Source organism: Neomonachus schauinslandi, chromosome 6 (genome assembly GCF_002201575.2).
Source record: "Neomonachus schauinslandi chromosome 6, ASM220157v2, whole genome shotgun sequence".
In the NCBI taxonomy this organism is placed as follows: domain Eukaryota; kingdom Metazoa; phylum Chordata; class Mammalia; order Carnivora; family Phocidae; genus Neomonachus; species Neomonachus schauinslandi.
In genome coordinates this window covers 60,683,376-60,710,269 of record NC_058408.1, presented here as the reverse complement: position 1 = coordinate 60,710,269, position 26,894 = coordinate 60,683,376, and the positions used below count along the sequence as shown (strand labels likewise).

The 26,894-nt window shown below is 39.4% G+C and overlaps 1 protein-coding gene across 1 annotated transcript in view; it reads right to left on the bottom strand.

The window, feature by feature from the left end:
- The window catches only part of WDR64 (WD repeat domain 64), a 142,689-nt gene that overhangs the window by 39,285 nt on the left and 76,510 nt on the right, over positions 1-26,894 (bottom strand). The window contains exons 11-14 of the mRNA XM_044916423.1: positions 17,634-17,760; positions 12,641-12,789; positions 10,393-10,516; positions 7,823-7,998 (exon numbers count right to left, since the gene is read on the bottom strand). Of these exons, the coding sequence (XP_044772358.1) occupies positions 7,823-7,998; positions 10,393-10,516; positions 12,641-12,789; positions 17,634-17,760 (576 nt within the window). The remainder of the gene's footprint in view (positions 1-7,822; positions 7,999-10,392; positions 10,517-12,640; positions 12,790-17,633; positions 17,761-26,894) is intronic.

Genomic DNA, 26,894 nt, shown 5'->3' with positions numbered 1-26,894 from the left:
ATGAATTCTTCTTTAACTTTCTTGTTCACTTAACACTATATTTTGGAGATTTATATAAATTATTACATGGAACTCTAGTTCATTTATTTTTAACTCCTTTATAGGATTGTAAGAATTTATTGTACAATTTCTTTATCCAGTCTTCTACTGCTAGGGTGTTGAGGTTGCTGCCAATTTTTCCCTGCTTGTTTTTATGGACAGGTGCCATGGTTTCTACAGCATATGCCTGGAGTAGAACTATTAAATTGTAAAGATATGCAATTGTTGACTTGACTAGATGCTACCAGTGGTTCTTCCAAGTAGTGTTATCCTTTTTCACCCCCATGAGAATTAGATGTTTTCCTTTCTTCACATTCTTGCCAACACTTGGTTTAAATTGATTATTATTATTTTTTTTCTTATGATGGGTATAAAATGGGATATTAAAAAGTAAAATTTTAAATGTATTGATTATATTAGTCACATTTTCCTAATTTAGTGAGTTGAACATTTTTCATGTGTTTGTGAGCCATTTGGGTTTTCTTACCTGTCCTTTGTCCATTTTCCTCTTGGGCTGTTTTTCTTCTGGATTTGTGGGATTTATTTAACAATTCTGTTCCCTAATACTTTCTTGTTTACCTGGGACACAGTATGTTACTTCTTTCCACAGTGTGTGACTTATTTTTTCATTGTTTTTTAAAGACATGTTTATTTTTATTGAATGTAATAAAGAGATCTTTGTGATATCTCATCTTGTGAATATGGTGTAGCTCTCCATATTTTCAGATGATTGTTTATGTTCTTTAGGAATTTTCTCCACAAAATTTTTGCATATTTTTGTTAAATTTATTTAGTCATCTTATATTTTTGTTTGCTCTTATAATGTGATCATTCTGTTTCTAACTGGTTATTATTGTTGAGATGCTCTTAATTTTTGAAGTTTTAATTTTTGTATGGGAATAAAATTCAAAATTTTAAGGTTGGTGATTTTGCTAGTAAAGCACAGATCTTTTAGGTTGAGAGCAGCTATGGTAAAGTGGAGAGAATATTGGTCTAGACATGAAGACAACACATTTCCAGTCTCCGTTTTAGCGAGAGCCTGGGCAAAGTATCTCTCTTCCTTTGGGCCGTATTTTCCTTGTTTGTAAAGTGAGGACTTCAGTGAGTGGATGGATAAAAGTTCTTTCATGTTTCAAAAGCATTATGTTTCTAGGTGATCTAAGGTCTCTGTTATCTCATATCTATGTTAATTTAAAAGTACTGGCCAGTGGTCCTCCTACCTGCTAGGTGGGTCTTTGGTTAGAGTTTGTGCCACTTTGGGAGCAGAAGGAAGTTCAGCAATGTCCAGGAAGTGGGGTCAGACATTGACATATTGAATAATAGCTTAGTTAAGTTCATGTGCCTCCCTGATGGACATGGTGGCTCTCAATCTTTCTGAAACCATTGAGCAGTAAAATTAAAAAAAAAAAAAAAACTTTGGAATATTGACTTAGAGTTACTAACATTTAATTTCACCAAGAGAGGATGTGGGGAAGAAGGGGACTGGAAACTCTGCTATCATTATTTTATGAAAAGAAAGGCTATAGTTTAATACCAACAAGTAGGAAAGATACAACCTTTAAATATAAAAAGTAAAATTAGCCTTATGAAGAATTGCCCTATTTTTTTCATTTCACACCTAAGTGGTAAAACTTTTTATCTCAGGTTGGTATTGGCAGATAGGCCTTCAGGAATTCGTGCTCCTGGAAAATAGCAGTTCACATGATTCTATGAACATGTATTACATTAAATGCCTGGGAGATTTTATGCCTGAAGGGATTCACATATAGGGCTATAGGACTAAACATAAAGTTACATGGATGGAAGGACAGATAAAGGGAAGTAAGTGGGTCTTCAGTATTCAGTATTTGAAGTGTTAGTATCTTTTCCACATCTGTTTCTTTTCTAATTCAGGAACCCATATTATTTGCATATTGGGTCTTCTGACTCTATCCTCTCAATTTCTTATATAGTGAGTGAACTATTTTTGGGTTAATTACTCAAAATCTCTGAACTCCCACACCACTCTGTTCATGATGTTATAACAGTAATATCTTATCAATCTATGTTTTTTTTAAAGATTTTATTTATTTTAGAGAGAGTGTGCTCACAATGGGGGAGGGGCAGAGAGAATCTCAAGCAGACTCCCCGCTGAATGCAGAGCCCATTCAGGGGCTTGATCTCACCACCCCAAGATCATGACCTGAGCTGAAATCATGAGTCCAATGCTCAACTGACAGAGCCCCAATAAACCCCAATCTATGGTTTTTATCAACAATGGTTTGGGGGCAAATTTATCCCAAATTTATAAAATTTTTTATACAAGCAAGATGTAATTCTGTCTCCTTAAAACAGATTGTGAAACGATTATTATTCCCTTTTCTTGTGGTCAGGACGTTGCATTGACAGGCTAGTCAGTTCATAATCTGCCTTCCCATGACATGGCCAGAAGACCAGGCCTGAAGAAGTTCATACAGTGACATTTGTGACAGGACCAGGCAGTGACCCAAGCATGTTTTTGAGACTTGGGAAAATAAAACCAAGAATGTAAGTGCAAGAGAGACATTACAGCTCAAGCCATTAAGGACTGGTCTGAAGACATTAAGAAGAAATACAAAAATCATATGGGGGCTTCCCCTTAGCTCATTACACATTAGCAGAGTTCCCCGAGTAATAGAATATGACTACTGAAGCAGTTTTTGCTTATTTGTTTCTTTAATGCAGCTGAGAGTCCGAGAAGATAGTGGCTTGGTACATCTTTCCTGCACTCCACTCCCGGCTCTGACTCCAGGAACAGTTTCTGGAGGCAAGCAGAGGATGAGGGTTGGAGTTTGGGGAAAAAAAGTTATTATGGCATTGTCACCCTTTGGGCTGAACAAAAGCCTGGGGACCAGGGTGGGAGAGAGTCCAAGGGTAAGAGTTGAACATGGTGATTATTCCGCAAATATGCTCAAATCCCCAGGAGGAGGTGGGCCCAGGGGGCAATGTGAAGTATGGCATATACCTAGTCTTCCTCAAGGAGTTGAGGAGTAGCTGAACAGCTGGCCTGAGTCTTCCATATTTCTGAAATTGGGAGAGAGAATGGGAAGCAAGAAGGCTTCCTGCTGTGGTCTCCACCGGGGAGTGCTGTGGGGACTCTGAACAACCACCCCTCAGGAAAAGCATGACTGCACACCTCACCCTCTCAGGATTGCCACCTCTTGTGCTTTTCTAGAAGCCAAATCCTAATGAGCAGAAAAAGAAACGTAGCTAAGAGGGGCTAGTATCCAGAGAGAAGAACTACAGACAAAACATGCAGAACAGATTCTTGACTTAGACTGCTGGAAGTGTGTTAACTTGAGCAAAATTGAAGAGTTCTCAAGGAAGTTCAAAACAGAAACAAAACAACAACAAAACATGGTCTTCAAATGTAAGAATTTGGTTGGTGAACTGAAAAAGAATTAATTTCTTTTTGAGACTTGAACTAATAGCTTAAGAATAGAGAAAAATATTTCAAAACAGTCAGCATGACTAAAAAGAAAAAGAAAACATAAAGAAAAATATAAGAAATTGAGAGGATAGAGTCAGAAGACCCAATATGCAAATAGTATGGGTTCCTGAATTAGAAAAAGAAACAGATGCAGAAAAGATACTTAATAAACAAATAATAATACAAAAACAATTCCTAAGCTGGAAGAAATATCTAGGACTGCAGATTTAAAAGTCTCCTGTGGAATTGATGAGAAAATATACGCATCTAAGCAAAGCCCTTAAACCTCTGGGACAAAGATAACATCTAAGTTTGCAGAGAGAATGCAAAAGTTACAGAGGAAAAATAATCAGACCAGCATTGGACTGCTCACTGGCAACATCGTTCCTTCAAGACTGTGAAGTGACATACTGACTTCTGAATCAAGTCCCATAACTAAAGGATTCCAAAATATTCGCTGAGAGTTGGTACCAATTTATACTAATGTTAGCTGCGTATGAACCCTCCTATTGGTTCACAGCCTTGCTGAAACTTAGTATTATCAGATTTACTTTTTTAAACCAGTCTATTGGGTGTATTATATCTACTGTAATTCCAATTTGAATTTCCCTGATTACTAATGAGGTTTAGCAATGTTGTATATGTTTATTGGCTATTTGGGTTTGCTGTTTTATGAAGTGCCTCTCTTTTTTCATTTTCTATTGAACTAATTACCTTATTTATTATCTAAGAACTCGGGATACTAACTCAGTTGGTTATTATGTGTTGCAAATCTCTTCTTTAACTCTACTCTTGTCTTTTAACTCTAATCATGATGACTTCTGATGAAGAAAGGTTATTAGTTTAGTGTAACCAAATATATCCTTTTTTTAAATAGTGATTTTTGAGTCTTATTTAAGATATCTTTTTCTCTTGAGTTCATAAAGACATTGTCCTATATTGACTGCTAAACCCTATATTGTTTTGTCTTTCCATTAATATTTTGAAGTCATTAATCCACAAGGAACAGTCTTAGATAGGAGAAAAAAATTATATTTCTTTTCCATATGGATGTCTAGTTGCTCCAAAACCTTTTATTGAAAAATATATTCTTGCCACACAAATCTGCTATGTCACTTCTGTTGTATATGGACCTGGTTTTGCTCTATTTACTTATATCTGTGCCCAAACCTTCTTGTCTAGTTTTCTTGTGCACTTATTTATCCTGACTCTGGTCTGAGGGAATGTGCCTTTCTCCAGAATGGATTTGTACTTGTTTCTGCCAGGTGCCTGCCAAAACTACCAGTTTTAAATCAAGTTCATAGCTGAGATTTCCTTGACCCCTAAGCATTGCCAATCTAGCCTGTAAATGCATATGAGACACTTGTGGCCACAGTTCTGAGGGACAGGGTTTTGTCTCATCTTGTTTTGTTTTCCTACTCTTCTCCCTTCTTCCCTGCTTGGTTCTGTGTGAGGCAGCTTTTCCTGCCTTGCTCTTGGGAGGCTGGTTTCTTTCTTTCTGGTTTACCTTTATGCTGATAGTGTAACTTTTGGGTCCCAGCATATTATGGACATGGTATTAAATTCTTTGCCTTAGGCAGGCCCTGGGCCTTGACTTTTTTGTCCCTCCTAATCAGGTGAGTCTCCAAAATTGAAACTTCATTTGCTTTGGAAAATGCCCTTGAGGGGCACCTGGGTGGCTCAGTCGTTAGTTAAGCAGCTGCCTTCGGCTCAGGTCATGATCCCAGGGTCCTGAGATCGAGCCCCACATCGGGCTCCCTGCTCAGTGGGAAGCCTGCTTCTCCCTCTCCCACTCCCCGCTTGTGTTCCCTTTCTCACTGTGTCTCTCTCTGTCAAATAAATAAATAAAATCTAAAAAAGAAAAAAGAAAATGCCCTTGAGACAAAAAATAGCAAGGGTGTTTTAGTTCTTCATTTACCTTTCTCATCCTCCAGTTTCACTAAATTTTTGTCTGCTATTTAGTTACTAATATTGTCAGCTCTTTAATGCTAGTTGAGAGATTCAGTAAATATTTTATTCAGAACTTTTCATTGTTTTCAGTGGAGGGTGGGTCTGAATAATCAAGTTCCTAAATACCTTATCTTCCATAGAATCTTGAGACTTGGAAGAACATCTAGCACGTATGGAGCACAAAAAGTGTTTCTTGAAATGTGTTGAACTTCACTGGAAATCAGTGGAAAATGAAATCTTCCCTGGCTCCATTTTGGCTAGGCACTGCCCACTACAGTAAATTCATGTAACACTTTGTGCAAGTATTTGTAACACTTGTACTAGGTAGATCAATATCAATCCTTCATATTAAACTGTAAGTTCCATGATGAAAGGGAAGATATCTTTCTGGTCCATGAGACACACTTACTAAATGCTCATTGGAAAAAAAAAAATGAATGAATGAAAGTACATTCATTGAACAACATGCAGGTTAGGAGTGATGAGCCTTACTCAGTTGAAAATCCACATACAACTTTTGACTCCCACAAAACTTAACTATTAATATCCTACTGTTGACTGGAAGCCTTACTGATAACATAAATAGATGATTAACACATATTTTGTATGTCTTATGTATTATAAGCTGTATTCTTACAATAAAGTAGGCCAGAGAAAAGAAAGTGTTATTAAGAAAATCATAAGGAAGAGAAAATTCATTTATAGTACTGTACTGTATAGCATAGTACTATACTGTACTGTAAAAAATCTGCATGTATGTGGACCCACACGTTCAAACCCATGTTGTTCAAGGTCATTCTAGAAAATAAGTATGTAAATCAAACCATATCTTATTTTTAATAGGCAAATAACACTGAGTAATAGTAACAAGGCATTAACCATAAATTATAAGTGTGCTTTCGACATTATGCTTAGAGCTTAAAGCTCTTCCCTCCAACATTATTAAACATTAATAAAAATTCCCTAAAATTTCCCAAACATTGGGGCACCTGGGTGACTCAGTCAGGTAAGCGTCTGACTTTGGCTCAGATCATGATCTCAGGGTCTTGGGATCGAGCCCCACGTCGGGCTCCCTGCTCAGCAGGAAGCCTGCTTCTCCCTCTCCCTCTGTACTCTCTCGCTCTCTCTAGCTCTCTCTCTCTCAAATAAATAAATAAAATATTTTAACCCCCCCAAACCTTCCCAAACATTTACTATTGTATATTTTATAAAACATTTCCTGTACTTTTTCATTTTCTCAATCCTTGATGAGCACCTGCTCAGGGCACAGCAAGAATACAAGTACAAATAAGAGAGATTTTCAATCTTCATCAAGCTCAGTCTATAGATTTTGGAGACATGGAGAATGAGAATAATCAAAGTGACAAATGCTGCAGTAAAACCAAAACCAATTTTGATGTGGGAACAGCACCAGGCTGGTTTTTTGCAATCCTTAAAAAAGGAGTGTTTGTTATTGACATCGTCTGTTAGGAAAAGCATACTGATGGTCAACTGCACTACCTTAAAGAAGGGAAATCAATCCATTGTTGTGTTGTAGAGTGTATTACTAAGAAATTCCTTCCTATGCTGCTATTTGAATTGCTCAGACAACGTGGGAAGAATATGTTGAATCAGGGATGTTTTTCACTCCTTTTTTCCAGCAGTAGAGCCATCAGTCACCTTAATAATGCTGAAATTTCATGATTGCTAAACTAATTTAAGATTTTTTTTTCTGATCTTAGCTTTCAGAAGGGGAAAATAAAGTCAAAGAGTCCTTGAGTTCTAGGCAGAGAGAGATCCACTCAGTAACCAGGATAAATGATCTAGCCTTCATTAAATATGAAGTAGGCATTAGCATTCTTTGGTGGTAATAGACTCACAGAAAAAATTAGACTACCTCAATCCTCCCGAAATGGCCCTGAGCAGATTGCATCATTAACCTTAAAGTAAACAAGCAATTTTGGTGACAAACTGAAAAAGTGACTTGAGCATCCCTGAATGCATTATGGGTTCTCAGGACAGAGAGGAATCACTGCTCCCTTTCACAGAGCCTGCTGGGGAGCAGCTCTGTCAGTGAATTATCCCCAGATGAGGGTATAAACAATGTCAGAGGTGGCAGCTGTGGGTAAGTTTCACCTTGCTGATACCTGCTCCAGAGGTTCCTGACTAATCCTTCAGCAAACCCTGGGTGGGTGAGATGCTGTCCCTGAGTAGCCATTCTTTTTTGCTCTTGGCTTGGACCTGGGCAAGGATGCTCTTAATTAAGAACCTCCTAGGAAGACTGGTGGAGAAATGCTATTCCCGGCTGACTGGCAGGAGAAGAATGAAATGGGGCTCATCCAATAACTCCGCCGATTTTCCCAAGAAGAGCACATAGAGTACAAATATAAAACTGGGATCACACACCTGGACCATTTTGATTTTCCCATTGCGCTCCAAGGTGAGGACCAAATGCTGGTGTTTTTCCTGGGCTTTCAGGAAAATCAGGCGCCGAAGCCAATGTTCTTCCTCCTTCCGGTCTTTCCCTTCCGGCAACACTTTCATCTCCTGCCCACTGCTGAAATCCCAGATTTTAATTGTTCCTAAGCACACAGGAAGAAGACTATGTAGATACAAATAACTTAGAGAAAGCTTGGCTTTTATCTCAGACAAAATTGATCTAATTGAAAGCGTTCTGCCAATTTATCCTATATTTATTTTCTACTAAGACTGACGAGTGAATTTCAGCCTTGCTGTGCACAAAATACATTTCTGTATGCCTTTGTTTGTCACAGGCTGATAAAAATTAACACGACTAGGCAAGGTCTTGAAATTTGTGACAGTTTTCTTGAAACACTCAGACTCTCCTAGCTGAGCTTTCTGGCTGAAGTGGCTCTTTTCTGCCCTTATTCTCCCAAACCCTCCAGTTTGCTAAATACTCCCCGATATTTTCCCATTCATTAGTATCATGCCACAATTGTCATTCACAGTAAAAGATCAATCCAATGACATCACATTTCCTAAGGTGCTGACGTGTTCGAAGACTTTTGCTTTTTTTGGGTAATAAAACATTTAAAAGAATTCCAGCAGGTAGGAATCTATCAAGCTTTGAGTTGTTTTATCAGTTACATGGGAAGGAAATGCAACAAAGGCATTGAGTTTCTTCTTACATTTGAAATCATACTTTCTTTACAATTAACTTGGGTCATTTGATTTAGGGGAGCTTGATCAAGGGGCCAGGAGGTGTGATAAACAGTGTGGTTGTTGAATGGCTATTTCTAGATCATCACTGTGTAGGAATTCTCTTCACATGGGCATTTCTAGTGGTTTAGTATCTAGTGGACTGCTCCTCACAGCACTTTCTTCCCTTTGCTTGACCCTAATCCCACCCCCTCCCCCACTTCACATCCCCTAGCTCTATTCCTGTTGGACATCCATAATGTTCTCACTGTGTTGTTTTTATTTCCTTCTGCCAGGTTTTCTCTTTCAGCAATACTCACAACTCCTACCATTTGTTTGTTCACAACATCATTAAACACTAACTAAATTCTCCCTATATACTCAGCATTATGCAAGGAGCTGCGAATGCAAAGCGAACAGGCATGGTTCCTGCCCTCAAGCACTTTATGGTTGTGGAGGAACACAGTCATACAAACAATGAAAAGAAGGAATGCTCTCATTCAGTCCTGCATATGTGGGCCACAGTGTCACAGCCCAGATTTCCTGCTACCTTGAGACTTTAGCAGCCAAATTAAATGGGGCAGAAGCTGGGGAGAAGTTTTGCTTGGCTTAGGTGGTGGGTGGGTGGGTGGGAATGAGGGGAACTGCTGGCTTGTGAGCAGAGCTGCTCTGAGAGTCAGAGAATCCTACTTTCCAGGGTGTCCTAGGATGTTGCAGCATCTTTGTCAGTGACCTCTGAGGAGAACAAACTGTCCATGTTTAAAGAAATTCTAGACCCTAGCACTAACAATGAAATGGACTTGCTTGCATGAAAACAAAACTATCTTAGTCATCTGTATGAATTGCTGACGCTTATGCCTGATAACAGTTGTGTCCACTGCTCAGAAGTTCTATTATAACTGATTTTCATGTGTGTAGAGAGTGCTTCTAGAGCAGTTAAGACTGCTTTCTTAAGAATTGTCCCACATGCAGAGCAGTTGCATTTATTCACACCCCATCAACTTAGCATTCATGATTTCATTTCATGTGGACGTTATCTGTCACAAGGTGAAAAATCAGACTTTCACATCAGGATGTTCACTCATCCCACCAACTGGCTTCCAAGCAAGAATTTCTTTAGTAAGTATATCTCTAGAATAAATAAACTATGAGTAGTGCATACAAGTCGGTCATACTGTCTAGATAAAGTAGTTCTTTCGTGGGAGGTCAGAGCAAGGTGAGGTGAAAGGTGAGGCAGGCTGGAATGCTTAGTTCTAGAAAGTTTTACACAGTGTTCCATAGCATAAGGAGCAGCAAGCAACATAACACCACCTAAGCTTGACATCTTCTCAAGTTTGACATGGCACATGTCCCCAAGGAGCTGAGACTCATAAACAAGTCCAATATAGAATTCTGGGTGTTGTATAACAGAGTTGGCTGGATTTTTGTCTGGTCCCCAAATCTACTGTCAGTAAAAATATTATCGGCAAGTACTAAATCTAAATGTCCACCTCTTAGCTGATGGTACCCCAAAGTAAAAGGACAAAAGGAGTCAGTGCAACACAAGTCCTGCCAAAGATAGAATGAGATACACGTGAAAGACTTTTGCAAACGTTAAAGCAATAATATAAATGTGATGTGAGGTATTGATACCAGGACTCTGATGCCCATTACAGAAGAGTCTGCTGATGTTCAGTCTGGCAGAGCAGTCTGTCCTGCATGCTGACACATTCCAGCCTGCTTCATGCTCTCTCTCTAGCCCACACAATGGATGAGTTCCTAGCACAAATTCTCAGGGCACTAAAGCAGGGAGGCCCTATTCTGGATATGAATCTGACCATTATATGCTCCTGTGGCAAAAAGAAATCCAGTTTCATCAATAGCTGCAGAAGTCAGTTCAACACTGAAGCCATGAGGGTCTAAAATCTGGTATATTTGGAGGCCAGTCTCGAGTTCCCAAACCTGTAGGAAAGAACAAAAAAATCAAATCATCCATATACCTTTCAGCTTTTACAAAAATTTTGTAATATTCAAAACATCCTCAAAATTGGTACTCTGCCCTTCTAAAATCTTTTCCAACATCCTGCCCTGAATGTTGGTTTGATCAAAGAACGTTCTAACAGATGCTGTGCTGTCTAGTAGTTCTTGTGGGATCCTGGAGTGTGTCGGCTGTATACCTAGGCAGCCGAGACAGGCAGTGACTGTTCCCGGCAGCCTTGGCTGTGGAGGAAGTAGCAATTTTACTACTGTGAGCACGAAACCAGATTAGCAGCCAGATAGCAATGTAACCATTACAAGTACAGCTGACAAAAAAATCAAACTGGGTTTATTGCCTGTTGGCACTCATCCAAATCAGCCAGGAGTCACAGGACAGAATAAGAGAACCCTGAGGAAGGAGCTCATTGACCTTTCCAAGAAGTGTTCTGATTAGGGACACGGGCCTCACTCTTAGAGGGAGGGAGAGAGAGATTTCAGAGAAGGCTGTCTGTGTAATCAGGTTGGGTGTAATCAGAAAATCCAGAAACATGTCAAGACACAACATTCCTTCTCTTTGGAACACATTTGAAGCTCTAGACCTTCAGCCTTTTGGTCTAAATCTCTCCTTCTTCATGGATCTGCCATGTTCACATGTAAACTAGACTGTCAGTGAGTAATGAAACTGCACTGGCAGGACAGATGGTCGCCCTCAAGGTCTGTGGGGCAGAGGCAGTATGAGCAAAGGGCCAGAGATGGGAAGGCGCATTGTCCCTCCAGGGAGCTGAAGACAGCCATCGTAGCTAGAATCAAGGAGGGAGAGCAGGACCAGAGGGGACTCGTGGAATCGTCTAGAGGCCGACCAAGGGCCACTGACTGACCTGAATGAGGCCAGTCTGGACTGAGAGCCCACATTCTCAACCTCTGAGTGCCCCCAGTACAGACGAGGTCCTTAAAGGAGAAGAGAAATGCGTGCCATGGCATGAACGGGTCTCAGAGGTCACCCATGTTCTGGCCTGAAGTATGCTCCCTCTTCAACCAATCAATCAGGTATAAAAACGCACCTAGATGCATTCCTTGCCCCCTTCTCCCCTTACAGGGAAGCCATTTCCCCCCTAGAAGTCCGTAGTTCGTGAAAACGGAGTAGGTTTTAGTTTTAGTTTTCCTCTACTTATTCTGTAGGCATTATAAGAAGTAGGTGATAATTAACTGAACTCCTGAGATTTTGGCCTGAGAAAATCTCCAGCAGATCAACATAGAAAGTCAGAGATTGAGAGGGGACTTAAAGGGTCTCCAGAGGATGCTCTCTACTGCTCCAGATGTCTCCTTTTGGAGAGCATGCATGAAATAAAAGGATGGCCCTCTGAAGCAAACCCTGCCAGCCATCACTGCTAGATGATGCACTTAGGATGGCTGCATACCCTGGCCTCTGGGGAGCATGGTAGTGTCAAGGCAGTGGAATGCAGAGGAATAGACCAACCTGGGTACACATCCCAGTTATGATGCTTACTAATTATGTGATCTGGGGCAAGTTGCTTGAACGCCAGGGCTCCTAGTTTCCTCATCTTTAAAATGGAACCCTTTATCTGTCCACATGGAACCGGTGTGAAGATTAAATAAGATCATGGATTTAAGGCACTTGGCACATATCCTGCACCTATAGGGGTTATAGTAAACCTTATAAATTCCTCTCCCTTCCTTCTTACCATATCCTCTACCCATAGCTCAGATTAAAAATGTATGTATGTATGTATGTATGTATGTATGTATGTATGTATCTATCATCTATCTACCTATCCATCCATCCATCCATCCATCCATCCATCCATCCATCCATCTTAGTACTCTTTCCTTGGTATATTTCCTTTAAAGTTCCTATTCTGATAGTAAAACTAGCTTTATTTATTTAATTGAGGATGCAGCTTAATAGCAAGCAGTCTGACCTGGCTTAAAATACTTGTTTTTCATGGGTTCATGAGTGCTTAAAAATAGCTCTACTGCCAAGTCTCATCACACGTGCCACTACATTTACTTAATCACTGAAAGACTTACCTGTAAAAAGAGAACATTCTATTTTGCCTTTTTCTTTCTGAAGAGCCAATATATACTTACCTTAATGATGGATTCAGAACAGATAGTAAGTACTTGGTGAAAATATCTGTTGTAAAGCATGACATTTATTTCTCGTTCATGAGTGTGAGGAATCTGTTTTGTATCTTGTACCATTCTGGTCAGAGGGTACATGTCCATGACACTAGATCCTGGAACAGAAATAAGAATCTCACAAATACCCAACATTAGAAGTTTTGAATCACAAAGAACTTTACCCAGTCGGTTGTGTTTGGAAACAACCCATCAGTGAGATTAGTAATATCAATTTCTAGGATATCTGATGTGGTGAAGATATGCTTATTTTCTCTAAAACATTTTTGACAAATAAAGCAAATGTTATTCAGCAAGAGAAAAGCATTCATTGAGGGCGTCATTAATTTTCAAATACAAGCTATTTGGATTCATTGATATTCTCTTTTCAGTGATCCCTATTTTTCTGTTTTTTTATTGTCTACATTTTTCATTCTTGAGAGTGCCTGCCCCATGCCTCTCCATCTGGTGTATAGTAATCACAGTGATGGGCAGCTTTCTGCTGAAGGTAAGCTTCCATTTAGTGATTGGAATTTATTGTTAGAGAGCCTTTTCTGACCAACAAATGATAAAGCACTCTGGATACATGGTCTTATTAAATGTAATGAATGAGAACGGTTACAAGCCAGGGCTTGCAACATCAATATTAAATAAGATTAATTTCCAAATCAACTTGGGGAAGTAGTTGAAGAGCAGGTATACCTTATTTGCATTTTCCTAAGGGTGCTGGTTTGGTTTTACAGGGATACTACAAATGGCAAATGTGATTTAACTGTCAAAATTAACTACGTATTCTGTTTTGGTGTAATGTCTAGAAATACAGATAAGAATCTCAAAGCATTTCAAAGATCAAACAAAATGAAGCTTCTCTTATTGTTTTGGAGATTAAATTATCAAAGGTCAACACTTTGTATTGAGTTTCTCACGACTTTCCAATCTCACCTGTTAGGAAACGGTGCCCCAGGATTTAACGAAGCCCTTTCCTAAGCTGCTTAAATTTTAAGATAAAATCTGTTCTTGTGTAAAGAAGGATTTAAAAGGTTTTTCTGGTAATATTTCTCAGTTCACCTCCTACACTGTTGGTGGGAATGCAAACTGGTGCAGCCACTCTGGAAAACAGTATGGAGGTTCCTCAAAAAGTTGAAAATAGAGCTACCCTATGACCCAGCAATTGCACTACTGGGTATTTACCCCAACGATACAAATGTAATGATCCGAAGGGATACGTGCACCCCAGTGTTTATAGCAGCAATGTCCACAATAGCCAAACTATGGAAAGAGCCCAGATGTCCATCGACAGATGAATGGATAAAGAAGATGTGGTATATATATATAATGGAATATTATGCAGCCATCCAAAAAATGAAATCTTGCCATTTGCAATAATGTGGATGGAACTAGAGGGTATTATGCTAAGTGAAATAAGTCAATCAGAGAAAGACAAGTATCATATGATCTCACTGATATGAGGAATTTGAGAAACAAGACAGAGAATCATAGGGGAAGGGAGGAAAAAATGAAACAAGATGAAACCAGAGAGGGAGACAAACCATAAGAGACTCTTAATCATAGGAAACAAACTGAGGGTTGCTGGAGTGGTGGGGGGTGGGAGGGATAGGGCGGCTGGGTGATAGACATTGGGGAGGGTACGTGCTACGGTGAGCACTGTGAATTGTGTTAAGACTGATGAATCACAGACCTGTACCTCTGAAACAAATAATACGTTATATGTAAAAAAAAAAAAAAAAGAAGAAGAAGAAGAAGATAGTAGGAAGGGAAAAATGAAAGGAGGGAATTGGAGGGGGAGACAAACCATGAGAGACTATGGACTCTGAGAAACAAACTGAGTGTTTTAGAGGGGAGGGGGTGGGGGGATGGGTTAGCTCAGTGATGGGTATTAAGGAGGGCATATATTGAATGGAGCACTGGGTGTTATATGCAAACAATGAATCATGGAACACTACATCAAAAACTAATGAGGTAATGTATGATGACTAACATAACATAATAAAATTTTTAAAAAGTTTCTCTGTTCAAATAATCTAATATAGAAATATGACAGGAATATGGTAGCCAGATAGCCAACACTTGGAACTTCCTGGTAGATCCTTTAACATTATATTGTGACTAGCTTTATTCAGAACTGACACCAACAAAGCTAGATATGCTTGTGAACCTGTGGTAATCCTCTATGTTTTCAGTGAGTTATACTACTGCTGTGGAAACAATGCAGTTACAGAGAAAGAATGTGGTTTCAAAAGTCAGATGCTTTGGGATTGAATCCCAGCTCTACTTTTAACCTGGTGGGTTTTTGTTGTTGTTGTTTTATTAGAGAGAGAGAGAGAGAGATCAAGCATGTGAGCAGGGTGTGGGGAAGTGGAGGGGTGGGGGGGTGGGGAGCACACAGAGCTCAACCTGGGGCTTGATCTCATGACCCTGAGATCATGACTTGAGCCAAAATCAAGAGTTGGATGTTTAATTGACTGAGCCCCCCAGGTACCCCAACCTGGTGTTTTCCTCCTAGTCAGTTGAACTGTTTAATATTTAGTGTGTCATTTATAAAATAGGATAAGTAATAATTCCTACCTCCTGTGGTGGTTGTGCAGGTCAAATGAAATAAAGTGCATGAAAGCACTTTGTAAAAGAACTTTACAAAAACGAGTTGTCATAATAGAGGAATAATATGAACAATGGTGACAGTAACAACAGTATATTCTACAAAACATTTCCAGAATGTGATGCTGCTGTTATCAGGGTTTAGAAGATTACTATGGTGGCTTCTTTGGAATCAAAGCATGAAATAAAGTCTGGGAGATAAGCTTCATGTAATTCTGATGTCAAATTGATGGCTGCTGTCAATGTAAGCAATACACAGAGCTGTATATTTTTGTAAGCAAAGTACTATCAGAATTACACAAAATTGGGAAGAATCTTGATTTTCCTCCTCCTCCTTTTCCTCTTCTTCTTTTGTCTTGATACTTGAGTCCTTAGTTACTCTGGTGATAAATGGGTTGTAAATGCTGAGCCCATAATCAAACATGCAAGTGGGGGTACTAGGAGAAAATACGCTTGCAGTTATTAACATGTTATTTTTGGAGGAGCTAATATAGAAGAGGAGTGCTTACACTTAGAATTAAGTTCTGTTTTACAAGATGTAAAATCGTCTTATCAAGCATGAAGTGCTAGTTCACTCCAAATCCAGTAAAAAAAAAACAAAACAAAACCCAGAGTTAAAAATAATTATATTCTCCACCAGCTCAGATAGCACCAACTATTTCCCTGCCTAATTAATCCCACAGGAACTCAGAACAGGTGGTCAGTGGGAAAATGCTTAGGAAATGCATTCTGGGTTGGGGTTCCAGAAGGAAGAAGTATTGTTAATGTTGTTCATTTTTCTTCTAAAGCCTGAAGGCATGCATGTGAACAGTGTTTAACCTAAAGGCCTAGCAGAATGTTTTGTGTCTTCAGGAAGCGTGTTTTTAAGAGGCAACAAGTAAAGGAGGCAACACATCTGTTGGCATCAGCACTACGGATCTGTCATTTAGGACACTATTCTCTCTCCACTTTATTGTGTAGAAGCAGAGGCAGGTGGGAAGGTCAGCACCTTCTGTCTCAGTACCAGAATGCATGGGGCCAAATTGCCTCTCTGAGGAACGGGGGCATTGATGCTGGTGTAGTCACTCGAAGGTGGTTCATATTCCAGCTCCCAAGAGTCAAAACGGAACTGGCTTTGCCTTTTATGCAGCAACACATCACATGCCGCTTCTTGCTTTATTCAGTTTTATTCAGAACTGACACCAACAAAGCTAGATATGCTTGTGAACCTGTGGTAATCCTCTATGTTTTCAGTGAGTTATACTACTGCTGTGGAAACAATGCAGTTACAGAGAAAGAATGTGGTTTCAGAAGCCAGATGCTTTGGGATTGAATCCCAGCTCTACCTTTTAACCTGGTGGGTTTTTGTTGTTGTTGTTGTTTTATTAGAGAGAGAGAGAGAGATCTAGCATGTGAGCAGGGGGTGGGGAAGTGGAGGGGTGCAGGGTGGGGAGGGGTAAGGCTATCTTTCTAGGCTCAAGAACTTAGAGTACTGACCTGTTTTTTTTTCAAGGAAGTGCAGTTACATATTTTATCGACCTGGCCATGGAAAGACAGGAAGGAATGGAACTGAATTAAATATCTACTCTGATAAATCACAGTTAACACATTCCCCTTCTACTTCTGTTTTTCATCTAGTTAGTGCTCAAGTGCTAGTTAAAAAAAGGCTAAAAGTCCACTCTGGAAAACAGTATGGAGGTTCCTCAAGACATTAAAAATAGAACTACCCTATGACCCAGCAATTTTACTACTAGGTATTTACCCTAGAGATACAGATGTAATGAAAAGAAGGGACACGTGCACCCCAATGTTCACAGCAGCAATGTCCACAATAGCCAAACTGTGGAAGGAGCCGAGATGCCCTTCAACTGATGAATGGATAAAGAAGATGTGGTTTATATATACAATGGAATGTCACTCAGCCATCAGAAAGGATAAATACCCACCATTTGCATCGACATGGTTGGAACTGGAGGAGATTATGCTAAGTGAAGTAAGTCAAGCAGAGAAAGACAATTATATGGTTTCACTCATATATGGAACATAAGGAATAGTGCAGAGGACCACAGGGGAAGGGAGGGAAAACTGAATGGGAAAAAATCAGAGAGGGAGACACACCATGAGAGAGTCTGGACTCCGAGAAACAAACTGAGGGTTACAGAATGGAGGGGGTGGAGGATGAAGTAGCCAGGTGATGGGTATTAAGGAGGGCACATGTTGGGATGAGCACTGGATGTTGTACGTAACTAATGAATCACTGACTACATCAAAATGAATGATTTACTGTATGTTGGCTAATTGAACATAATAAGAAAAAGGCTAGAAGTTAAGATATGAGTTTTGTCTGCCATTAATTGGGTACACTTACCTGTAATAAGCATGCCATGATTGGAATCGTAAACCATAGAATAAATCTGCATGTCTCCTGGTCCTCCATGGCTGTCATGGAAGACTTGTAATAGCGAAAGAGTCTGTACATCCCACACCCTGAAAACCTGGGAGAAAAAGGGACACAGTTCACCACTTTTATACCTTCTGTTCCCCACTCAAAGTTATTTAGGTGAAGCATTTTCAAAGTCCACGGTATGCTCTTAACAACTTGCAACAAGTATGATTTATGTGATGAGCACACATTTGCTAGACTCCGATTTGGTCTTGGTTCGATTATTGTTTGTTAAATATCAAAGAAATATAGCAGCAGTGATTACAAATTTGCTTAAAGGAACTGAATTTTTCTATCACTACTGAGAAATACAGTATTTATTATTCTTTAAGAATTTGGAGGACTGATCATGACTTAGAGTTCAAATGAAGCCACATTTCTCTCTACACTATGGATTGGAAATTAGAAAGAAGACATATATTTTTTTAAAGATTTTATTTATTTTGACAGAGAGAGACACAGCGAGAGAGGGAACACAAGCAGGCGGAGTGGGAGAGAGAGAGGGAGAGGGAGAAGCAGGCTTCCCACGGAGCAGGGAGCCCGATGCGGGGCTCGATCCCAGGACCCTGGGATCATGACCTGAGCCGAAGGCAGACGCTTAAGGACTGAGCCACCCAGGCGCCCCAAAAGAAGACATATTTTATGTGGAAGGTTTCAGATTGTTCTTTTATGACTTAAGAAGATAGAACATCGGGGCGACTGGGTGGCTCAACTGGTTGAGCATCCGACTCTTGATTTCGGCTCAGGTCATGATCTCAGGGTTGTGAGATCAAGCCCTGTGTCGGGCTCTGTGTTCAGCGTGGAGCCTGCTTGAGATTCTCTCTCTCCCTCTCCCTCTGCCCCTCCCCCCAATTGTGTTCTTTCTGTAAATTAAATAAATAAATAAATAATCTTTTTTAAAAAATAAAAAGATGGAGCATCTTACTAAATGAGGTTTCTAAGTGCTTCTCCATCCTCTTGCCCAGGTCTGTAAGAATTACAGAAAGCAGTTTTTAGGGATGGGTTAGCTATGGTAAGATGTGGGGAACTAGGTTATTTAAGTTCTCCTTTGAGAAAGGAAAGAACTACGTAATTACCTAAATAGAGCTTGGGTTATTACAAGAGAATAAAAAGAACAATAAAGTACAAATTCAGCAGAAGTAGGTCAAATTTACTCTTTGTTATTTGAAATAACTGGTCCATCTTAGTCTTCTTCATTATTCTGTTTTTGTAAGCAAGTTGTAGTGTGATTGAATTTCAGAAAGAAGTGTGATTTGATCAAGGTGACGTTTTCTAGCATGCATCCTTAAATAATATTTTCACTTTATAATTGTCATTATTAGCCTATTAAATTGGAATATTTGTTGAGTAATTGAGTGATCACTGTAGAACTAGATATAAAACTTTAAGTAGTTTTGTTAACAGGGAGATACTGACTTCTTGAGACACTTGTAATTGAGTTCAAAACCTCACATGTTCTTATATGTAGGAGCATAAAGATGTCTAAGTCATGTGATTTAGGGAACACTGGTAAGGAGTTTGGCCTCAAATGCAGATCCTCGGTAGGCTGGTATTACTCAGAACCTGTACAGTTGGAAGTTACTTCCTTAGTTTCAGTAAAAATGCAAATTTGGGGTAGTAGCTTGAATACTGAACCTTATCAGTCTTTTGTATCATAGGGTAAGCAAGTATAACAGACTATTTATGAATTTAGGTTCAAAGTCCAGAATGAGAGACAAGTAGGAGAAGAACCTGAAAGTAGAATCAAGGAGTGCCCAAGAAATTTGTCTCTATTCAAATTGTTTCTGACTGTATTGCTTTGGCTGAGATGCATTCAGGGTTGGCAAGCTTTTTGCTGTATGTATGTGCTCTGAATTGTGGTTGCTGGAAAGAACAAGGGATGGGACAGAAGAGGATTTGAGTTTCAGTTCTAGCACATCACTTAAATTCTTGGAACCTCAGATTTCTTGTTTCTAGAGCAGACATACATACAATACCAGCACTCTGTTCTTCACTGAATTGATGTGAGCAGATTTTTAAATCTGTAATGTTTTCTGTAGAGTAGTACTATTTTCTTTTTTCATATTTCTCTCTTCTTCAGTGTTCAGTGCTTTGGGTGTTTTGTGTGATTTTAGGGGTGACTATTGGGCTGGCAGATCCTGCTGTCCCTGTCCTGGGGTCCCATGTGTCATCTCTGTCACTGTCATACCAAACTGCTCCCTATTTCCAAAACCCTCCATCTCATTCTGGTCTCTGTGCATGCCACCTACCCTTCCTATCATCTACAATTTCCTTTCAACATCCCTCACTGTGCAGTTAACTGCTACTCTTTCCTCAAATCTGTTATAAGGAGAATTAAGGAGTCACCGTTCAATAGGTTTATGCCTTGATGTGCCATTTCTTCTCCAAACACAGAGAAATAGTAAAGAATATATAAAAAAGAGAAAGCAAAAAGAAACGGCAAGCCTTCAAAGCAAGACACATATCTCTATAGATCCAAGCAAGAGAGACGCATAACGTGAAGGAGGGGCTGCATCAGAGGTGTGTGCCTAGGCTCTGACTGGGCAGAGGCAGCTGGAGAGCCGCCCCAAGCAGATGGGACCAGAGGCACCTAGCGTTCCATGGCAGAGCCTGGAGTAGCTTTCTAGTTCAGAACAGTGAGACTGAGCAGCTATAGATTTGCTTTCATCTGGAGGCACGGTCTTTAGAAAGTTGTGAGACCAGTGAGCGAGGAGGACACTGCCTTTGACCAGGAACTAAACCAAAACCACTTCTGGCTCAGGAACTAGACCTATTTCTAGACTGCAGCCCAAGGGTCCAGGTGGGGGAAGGTTATGGATATGGAAGAGGAAGCATAGAGACATGTGGTGAAATAAACTATAATTTTTAGAAAAACTCAGAGGAGGACATCTTTATGAACTTGAGTTGAAAAAGATTTCTTCAATAAGCACAAAAAGCATGAGCCATAAAAGATTGATACATTTAACTAAATTAGAATTAAAAATCCCTGTTCAACCAAAGCCAGAATCACAAAGCCACAAAGGGTAGAAACAAGTCCAATGATCATTGGTCAAGTTGGATACATATGTAATGCACATACAACAGAATCCTGTGCAGCAGTTAAAATAAATGAACGAGAGCTATATGTAATAACATGGATAAATCTCAAAATATAGTGCTTGGGGGGGGAAGAAACTTCAGTAGGATTTATTCATAGAGAACATTGAAACATGCAAAATAAGACTATACACAGTTTAAGGACACCTATATATGTACTAATGGTATAAAAACATAGTACTTGTTCCAAGTTGAAAAAATCCAAAAACTCATCTTCTTTTTTTCTTTTTTAAAATTCTTTTATTTTTATTTTTTTAATTTTATTTTATTATGTTATGTTAGTCACCATACAATACATCATTAATTTTTGATGTAGTGATCCACAATTCATTGTTTTCATATAACACCCACTGCTCCACGCAGTATGTGCCCTCCTTAATACCCATCACCGGGCTAACCCATCCCCCCCCCCAAAACCCTCAGTTTGTTTCTCAGAGCCCATAGTCTCTTCCTTATGTTCCACAAATAAGTGAAACCATATGATAATTGACTTTATCTGCTTGACTTATTTCACTTAGCATAATCTCCTCCAGTCCCAATCATGTTGATGTGAAAGTTGGGTATTCATCCTTTCTGATAGCTGAGTAATATTCCATTGTATATATGGACCACATCTTCTTTATCCATTCATCTGTTGAAGGACATCTTGGCTCTTTCCACAGTTTGGCTATTGCGGACATTGCTGCTATGAACATTGGGGTGCATATGGCCCTTCTTTTCACTACATCTGTGTCTTTGGGGTAAATACCCAGTAGGGCAAATGCTGGGTCATAGGGTAGCTCTATTTTTAATTCAAAAACTCATCTTCTTTGGACAACTTCCATTGGTCACCCTTCTAATTTAGATATCCCCCCCTGTAGATGCCCATAATACCTGTCTACATGAATAGCAATTAGCAACTGTCATATGATGATTTGCTAAGGGGCCTTCTCTACTAAACTATAACTGGCTTGAGAGAGGAACCACGTGCTATTTGTTTCCCCAGTGTCTTATGTGTTCTCTTGAGTTAGGATGGTTATTTAGCTGGGTTTGGGTCTGCTCGCTTGCTATTCTCTGTCTTGGTCCAGGACCTTGTAGGAATTTAGAGGTGCAGCACTGCATAGACAGTCAGAACTCACACTGTAACTGGATAAATCAATTAATAAATGGGAGAGCATCAGCAAACATAATTTACTGACTCTGTTTTTAGGTTGTCTTAATACGTTAGCTACTTTGGAGGAAAGAGGAGTAGGGATATTAATTAGGCTGTGCTAATTCCAGTCCTCTTCCCTACTCATTTCCTTCAGGGGTTGACAGTGTTCCTGTGGTCTGTATTAGTGCTTCAAAGCCTGAGAGACAGAGTGAAGCCAGGTCAGGCCTGGCGGGGATTAGGAAAGGCCCAACGTTTCCGAGAGACGGAGTTGCTATAGAAAGAAAATCTGAGGAGCGCCTGGGTGGCTCCGTCGTTAAGTGTCTGCCTTCGGCTCAGGTCATGATCCCAGAGTCCTGGGATCGAGCCCCGCATTGGGGTCCCTGCTCCACAGGAAGCTTGCTTCTCCCTCTCCCACTCCCCCTGCTTGTGTTTCCTCTCTCGCTGTCTCTCTCTCTGTCAAATAAATAAAAATTAAAAAAAAAAGAAAAAGAAAATCTGAGAGGACAAGTGGCTTCCACTAAGGAAGCTCTGGCTGCACAATGGAGTGTTTGTAAATTATAAATTAAATACTACGTATGTGTGTAACACTGAAATTACAAAAAATATTCACCTCCTAGTAGCAGAAAAATAATGATTTCCAAAAAAATTGAGAATGCAGGAGTGAGGTGGAATGATTGTTTTTTTTTTAACATTGGGAAAAATTCAACTGCAAGGCTACAAGGCTTTGAGGATAAAGTTACTAATCCCCAAATATCAAAGACAAGGACAATAGAAAGCCCTCCCCTGAAGCTTTTTTTGCAAGGAATAATTAATAAATAATGATGAAGTAAAAAAGTTTGAAAACTCTACATGTATATGTGCCAGGAGTGAGGATTGTTTTGATTCAACCAGGTTTCCTGGCTTTTCTTGCAAACTTAGTACCAATTGCTATTATCCAAATGCATTAATAAAGTGCTCTTTTTTGGGAGCACCTAGGTGGCTCAGTCGGTTAAGCATCTGCCTTTGGCTCAGGTCATGATCTCAGGGTCCTGGGGATCGAGTCCCACATCGGGCTTCCTGCTCAGTGGGGAGTCTGCTTCTCCCTCTCCCTCTGCCCTCCACTGCCCCTATACTCTCTCTCTCTCAAATAAATAAATAAAATCTTTTTTTTAAATAAAATCTTTTTAAAAGAATAAATAAAGGATTTCTTTTTCTTGATGGGTATTTATCAGAGAGTGACCTAGAGCAAAATATCTGATGTGTAGGAGTTGGCCTGAGATGCATAAAAAAGGATTATAAAAAGGTGCAAAACTAACATGACATGCATAATTCCTTATACAGCAAATAATTCTGGAACTCCGAGCTAGGTGCTACAGAAGCAAAAGTTCAGCAGAAGCACATTAACAGCTGTTCTTTTTTTTTTTTTTAAAGATTTTATTTATTTATTTGAGAGAGAGAGAATGAGAGACAGAGAGCATGAGAGGGAGGAGGGTCAGAGGGAGAAGCAGACTCCCTGCCGAGCAGAGAGCCCGATGCGGGACTCGATCCCGGGACTCCAGGATCATGACCTGAGCCGAAGGCAGTCGCTTAACCAACTGAGCCACCCAGGCGCCCTAACAGCTGTTCTTGAACAGACCTTCATGTGGTCAGGAGAGTAGATACAACAACAAATAATTATCATGCATTATAAGAGTTATTTGAGCGGAAGTTTGAACACTGTGCTAAAACTTGTATTGGCAGAATCTTAAGAATTGCAGTATCATTTAGATAGAAGGAAGGATATGGGGAATTCAGCATTTCTGATTTGTCAAGGGAAGCTGGGATTTTGCCAGCCTTCTGAATTTTACCCAATGACTACAAGAAGTTAATTAGATTTTTGACCCCAAATGAATCAAATTAGGGCTACATGATTTTACATTGGAAGAGCCTGAAGATATCCAATATTATGACTCTTTTGAGGGCTGATGTAGTATTATAGACAAATATTATATTTTAAAATAGATACATATAAAAACAGCACAGTACAAATGATAGGCATTCAATATTACTTGTGTAGGAATTCAATGCAAAAATGCATTTTTTAAGCTCTTACAAATAACAAGAAGAAAAAAAATTTTTGCTATGTGAAACTAAAATGGTTAATTTTGTTATCTGGTTCTTACATTTTTCCTGTGTGATAACTGGCAAACAGAAATGAAATGAAGCCAGCCAGCAGGCCTTTGAAAAATTAACTTTTTAATTACCAAGTTATTAGATGTGTCTAGTAAATAATTTCAAACAGTACAAAAACCAAAGTCCCCTTTTCCCACCTCCCCCCTCCTTCTGGGCTCTCAGCTTCTACTTTGTAGGTTAATCACTGTTCATAATTCTGCCTCTGGAGGCAGAGAAGCTCAGTTAAATCCTCCTTCACCACTTACTAGCTCTGTGACCTTGGGCAAATCACTAAACATCTCTGAGCCTTAGTTTCTATATTTGTAATGGAAATTATACCAGAACCTATCTCATGCAGTTGTCACAAACATTAAATGAGGTCACATATAGAAAGAGCTTACATCTATGTGAGGGCATATTTAACTACTTAAATTTACTTCATTCTTTCTAATGGCTACATAGTATTCTGTTGTATGAATGCTCCATAATTTAATTAGTCTCCAACTGATAGAGTTAGACTTATTTCTTTTATTTTCTTTTAGCAAAGTAATACTGAACCCCTTGTATATGTAATTTTTGTACAGTAGTCTAAACATACCTGTTTGATAAATTCTTAAATGTGGAATTTTTGTGTCAAAGGGTGTGAGAATTTTGTTTTGTTGGGTTGCCAGACCAACCTTGCTTTTTGAGATTACAATTTCATGACATCTTGATTTCAAGTTGCAAAACCAGCTTTCATAATCAGCTTCAGTTCTCTAGGAGAGCTGAACTTGATGTTTTTGTCATTACTAGGTTTTGCCATTAAAGATTTCTGGCCATTCTGTCTTATTTACTCAAGTAGATTTTTAATTCCTTTTGGGCAGAGATTACATCAAAAGATGGTTAGGCACTGGGCCTTACAATTTGAGGCACTTAGCAGGGGCTCATATACTGATTCATACTGACACTGTAGGAAGTCAGGATTCCTAGTAGGATAGCTCTGAAATAAACCAGTTAACTAGCCAAACAACCATGTCAGGCTTTTTCAAGAATTATATATACTAAGACATGAAAGTTAATGTCAACAATATACCCAGATAGTTACTTTAAGTAGACTGTAGTGGATATGTATGTGTGTATAGGCAAGTGTGTGTGTGTATTTGTGCAAGGGGTTTGAGGATCCTGAAAGCTGATGGGAATGGGGGTGGGGACAAGAGGAAATAGTCCCACAGGGCAAAACTCAGAAACATCATCGCTCATCTAAGCAAATGTGCAATGACAGCAAAGTGTCCTAGATTATATAACTAGAGAACGATAGCCACAAACAAAAGGAAACTTCATGTAGGGGCTGGTTCCCCAATGTCTTTGTAGGCACATCAGCTCCCATGGCTCAGAACCATCAACAGGGTCTTCTTTTGAAGATGGTCAGCGGGCTGTCCTGGGGTTACAGACTGAAGGAAAACAAGGCTTGTACATAAGCAAAAAGCTTACTTTTTTTGCTTCAGACTCTTCAAGTTGAGTGTGAATCCCAAAGCATATGCCCTCACCTCTTTTCTCTTAGTGTGTATTTTTTCTTCACAGTTGGTCACTTACATTTTGTTAGCTGAAGGTTCCTAACATATATTGATCTTCCCCAGAAAATTTTCTGACAGTCATTCTGAGGAAAGATCTGAGACAAGTAACTCTTACTCTTGAGGATATTTCAAATCACAGTTTACCCAAAATGGAATGTCTCAAGCAGCGAAGCAAGGACAGAAGATGGCAAAATCCTGAGAGTAGTAAAATCAGGCTTTTGATCATGGATGCTTCCAGTTATCCAAAAAATAAGAAGAAGAAAAAAACAACAACTGGAACTTGGTTTCAATAATCCCATACAAAAAGAAAGCATAAAGAGCTAAAGCCAGAAAATGGTTCTGATTTTTACAACTAAAAGGAAATATATTTTAAAAGGTCAGCTTTTCTTCCTATCCCTTGGTCTATTTCAAGTACCCACATTTCTTATTCACCAAAGAGAGACGAACTCCATTTTTTTCTTGGTGAAGTCTTCATGGAGGACGTGATATTTCACTGAGATTTAAAGGATGGCTAGAATAGTTGGGTATGGAACAAGAGTGATTGCAGACAAAGGCAGAAAAGCATGAAGACTTTGGGGAAGAGCTGGGTGAAGTTTAGACTATCTGAAGACAAATAAGTAGCAACAAAACTAACAAGGTATCTGGTTCCTGACCATGGGGAACTTTAAACACTAGAAAAGAGAATTTGAACTTGATTTATAAGGCTAGGGGTGCCTTTGAAGATATGTAAGAAGGTACTCACAAGGTTATAAGTGGGTAAGAGGATGATTAACATGACAGTGTAATATTTGGGTGGTGGGGAGATGAGAGAGACTGAAGTAGGAGGACCATGAATGCCTTCTAATGTGTCTCCTTCAACTGGGAGCCTGTCAACAGGTCTGAACTAAGATCATAATGTGGGAACAAGAATGAGGTGCCAGATATGAGAAATGTTTCAGACACTTGGAGACTGGCCAGTGAATGGGATTGGGGAAGCAGAAGGTTTGAAAGTGACTTTGAAGTTAGTCATGGTTCAGTGGGAAACAAATGATATCATTAACTGCTGGAGGAAGATCAGAAGTCAGGAAAAGGAGATTTGAAGAGGAAAATCAGTTGCAGATAAGAAGAAATTTTGTAAAGGATAAATAAGAACCAAATGGTCCTTCAAGGAACCTTGAAGATAGGGACATTGAACATAACAAAAAGAGAGATGCTGGTTGATGAAAGAAGATTCTGGATGGGGCAGTATTCGACTAGGAGAACAACAGCAGGGATTCGATTTAGGAAGCAATAGAA